The following is a 4364-nucleotide window of genomic DNA, read 5'->3' on the forward strand; positions in this document are numbered from 1 at the left end:
GAACTTGCAAGAATTAACAGGTCTAAATGCACCTAGATTAGCAACCAATGTGAATTGGACAGTGTCAAGATCAACTCCTACAATAGTTGGTGATCACGATTCATTGATGGTTGGAATTTATGGCCCTGCTGTAGTTATTGGTCTAAACAGAACAAATGGTAAGCTTTTGTGGTTAACCTATTTGGATCATCATCCTCTAGCACTTATCACCATGTCTGGAACATACTACAAAGGGTTAGTACATGAATAATATATGTTTGCTGCTATCGTATTTTTGGATTCCATCAATGATATTGTTTTAATAAGATTTTGTTTAATTATTCTTGAAGTTTTATAATTTTCCCCAATTTTCAATCAAGACCTTTATAATTTAAACATCTCTGGTTTAATTTTTATACTGAATAAAGAGTTTTCAACAAGGTCCTTTTTATTGTGATTAAGTCCCCATCTTTGTACAATTTATTGTCTAATATAGGAATTTAATTACAAAAATTTTAAATTAAAAGTCTAGTTGAAATAAAATTTTTATATCCTATAAGAATTAGATTAAAAATATTTTAATTACAATAACCTAATTAAAAAAATTTTATTATAACATAAAAACCTAATCATAACATTTTAAAGTAAAGAGACATTAGAAATTGAACAAAACTACAGAGACATCTATAATAATTTAGCCTAAACTTTTTCTCCAAAGCCAACTTGTTCAGTTGTTGATAATATATATTGCATCAAGAGTTATACTCCATGATTGTTCAAAGAATTAGATGAACTACAAGTTTGGTCTAAGTTTAAAACTCAATATTATGCAAGTTCTTAATCTAAGTTGGAAATCAGAAATGAACAAATGTGAGAACTATTTTTATCTTACACTTTCAAATGAATTCTGAATTACTTATGGTGCGTTCATATCCATTAGAGGTTACTATGTTGGAACAGCATCAGAAGAAGAACGTGAAACCATTGAAAGATGCTGCATATTTCGAGGTAGCATGGCGAAACTTGATGCTGTATCCGGCGCCATCATATGGCAAACCTACATGTTACCAGATAACAACGGCATGGTAGGAGGGTATGCAGGAGCAGCCATATGGGGTAGCAGCCCCTCCATTGATGCTCAAAGAAAACATGTCTACATTGCCACCGGGAACCTCTACTCTGCGCCGCGACGAATACTTGAGTGTCAAGAAAGGCAGAGCAACAGAACAGTGCCTACTGAACCTGATGAGTGTGTTGAGCCTGAAAACCACTCCGATTCAATCTTGGCCCTTGATTTGGACACTGGAAAGATCGAATGGTACCGGCAACTAGGAGGGGAGGGTATGATGTGTGGTTTTATCAATGCAACAATGCTTCAATTCCTGGTTGTCCTCCTTCTGGTCCTACTCCTGATGCTGATTTTGGTGAAGCACCAATGATGTTGAGTGTATGTGTCAATGGAACTAAGAAAGATCTTGTTGCTGCTGTTCAGAAAAGTGGCTATGCATGGGCTTTGGATCGCAACAATGGCAACATTACTTGGTTTACGGTAAGACCTGAAAACGTTTTGAATCAAACACTGGCTGAAACTAAAATGTTTATGACATAGATAAAGCAATTAGAATCATAAATGAAATCAATTATAACAGTAACTCATTACCTAAAATGTTCATGCTTTTCATAATTCTAACCGTAGATAAAAAATGTTATATAAACAAAATAATCAGTCACTAAATCAATCATTATATATTTGTGTATAAAATACATTTAACTTGTTTTCAATGTACATTTTATATTTCAAACTTATATTTTATACAGACACTGATGTGATGACTGATCTTTTGTTTATACGCAGTATAGTTGAAGCTTACGTATAGAACAGTAACTAATCAATGCATAAAACATTCACACTTTTGAGTTTTGAGCTTTGCCCCTTTTGCAGGAAGCTGGACCAGGGGGAGTAGCAGGAGGAGGAACATGGGGTGCGGCGACGGACGAAAGGAGAGTTTACACAAACATTGCAAATTCCGGGGCCAAAAACTTCACTCTTGCACCATCAAACAGAACCACAACTAGTGGTGGTTGGGTGGCAATGGATGCAAGTAATGGGAAAATTGTATGGTCCACTGCTAATCCTAGCAACAGCACTTCTAATGGACCTGTTAGTGTTGCAAATGATGTTGTCTTTGCTGGATCAGTAGACCTATTGGGATCAATATATGCAATGAATGCAAAAAATGGGAAGATTTTGTGGTCCTACGAAACTGGAGCAAGTGTCTATGGAGGCATGTCAATTAGCAACGGTTGCATATATGTTGGCAGTGGTTATAATGTTAGTTTGTACTTGCCTAGCCTCTCGGGTGGAACCTCGCTATTTGCATTCTGCGTCTAAGAACTTTGCATCATATATTATTAGATAGATATTAAAGACTAAAAAGTCATCAGATTAGTAATTAATATTTAGAAGTGTAGACTAAATATATTATTGAATTACTAGAATAAAAGCCTAAGTTGGTAGTTAAAATTGTTGGCCAAAAATAATAAATTCTGTTTGTTCTTAAACTTTTTTTCATATTATTATGTAATTCATTCACCGTGAGTAATGTAAAGCTCTATTAATAAATTTATCAAGAAAAATAAATTATACCATAGAATGTGAAGCTATATTGAATAATATTATCTTTTGAAATTTGTTCTATCAATTTTAATTGTGTTGGTTTTATTTGGACAATGTCACTTAATCCAAGAAGTTGGATATTATTCATATCAATAGAACTTCTGAATCCTTAACTTGGCAGGGCTAGAACCTTTATCAGAAGTAGGGGAGAATGGATCCTCTTAATTGTTGAAAAAAATTGAAGAAGTAAAGTGTGGGATTTTTTATTTCATTATTGATGGAGAGAGTGAGATTTACGAGAATATTAGAGAAAATGGTGTTTAACAAGGGTCTGGGGGCGCGTTATTTGGGAAACACAATACGCAAAGTGCGTATTCCCCTACAATACGCAAAACCCGTATTGCGTGTATGGTCGACACGCGTCAAAGAACTGCAAGCCCGTGAATAAGGTGATGTTTGACTGTCTCTCTCTCGTCAATGTACACAAGCTTCCCCAATTCGCAAACATTTTAAGAGACAACCACAGTTTCAAACGTTCCTTTCCTTCTACTCTTTAATACTTCTTCAGCTCTATCTGTCCATGCTTCCTCCTGCAGAGATTTGGTCTTCATTTGCCAAATTTATTGTTTCTTCAAGTTTTAACAAGTAAGTTATTTAAATATTATTAATATAATTAGTAGATTAACTGTGTGTTTTTTTTATTTGAAATAGAGATAATGTGATAATAATATATATAGTTATTATTTAAATTAAATAGTATTTATTTATTAGTAGTTAAAAAAATATATAAATAAAAATTATACCTTTATTATATATTTAGATGAATGATGATGATGTTAATTAGTAATTAATACTAATTAAATATATTTTAAATTTAAATATAATATTTTAGTTAGTCTATTTAAATCAAAAAATAAAATATAATTGTGAATTTAATTTATATGTTAGAAAGTTTAAATTTAAATAAATATTTAAATATGTTTCAGTTTTAATTTTATATTAATATTTGAATTTAAATATATTTTGAATTTATGTATATAAGTAAATCTGACGTTACTATATTTTAGCTTTGTTTATAAAATTAAATTTAAATTTAAACATATGTAAATATATATTTATAATTTAAATTTAAATATATTTTAAATTTAAATATGTATTTAAATTTGACTTTAAGTTTACGTTGGTTTTGATTATAAATTTAAATTTGAATTTGAATATATTTAAAATTTAAATCTATATTTAAATCTACCTTAAAATCTGACTTTAAATATATTTTGGTTTTAATTAAATATTTAAATTTAAATTTGAATAAAATTTAAAAGTATGAAAATACATATTTATAATTTAAAATTATATATTTTTTGAAATAAAATACAGTCCAAAAAATGTCGTTAATTACATTTTGGTTGGTTTTCGGCATTTATTTAAAATTGAGTAAATATATATTAATAATTTAAATTTAGATATAAATTAAACATGTTTCGAATTTAACTATATATCTAACTTTGAATTTGAATATATTTATAGTCATAATATATATTTAAAATTAAAAATATTTTTAATTGTTAATTTAATATGTATTTAAATATATATTTAAGTTTGATTTAAAATATTTTTTAATTTAAATATATTTTAAATATGTTACAGATATTTGATATTTTTTATAAGAGGTAACTACCAAATCGGTACCCGAAAGATTCTGACGCTGACAAAATGGTACCTGACTTTTACTATTGACAAAATAGTCCCTAAAAAATTTTAAAATTTG

General features: G+C 29.3%; 1 protein-coding gene across 1 annotated transcript; it reads left to right on the forward strand.

Moving 5' to 3' along the window:
* The first annotated feature begins 1338 nt into the window (after window positions 1-1338).
* On the forward strand, window positions 1339-2371 carry LOC112720878 (uncharacterized). Its single transcript, XM_029290005.2, has 2 exons — window positions 1339-1528; window positions 1922-2371. The coding sequence occupies exons 1-2, from the start codon at window positions 1415-1417 to the stop codon at window positions 2369-2371; spliced, it is 564 nt and encodes a 187-aa protein (XP_029145838.1). The 5' UTR covers window positions 1339-1414.
* Window positions 2372-4364: the final 1993 nt, after the last annotated feature.

This window comes from Arachis hypogaea, chromosome 11 (assembly GCF_003086295.3).
Source record: "Arachis hypogaea cultivar Tifrunner chromosome 11, arahy.Tifrunner.gnm2.J5K5, whole genome shotgun sequence".
Lineage (NCBI taxonomy): Eukaryota > Viridiplantae > Streptophyta > Magnoliopsida > Fabales > Fabaceae > Arachis > Arachis hypogaea.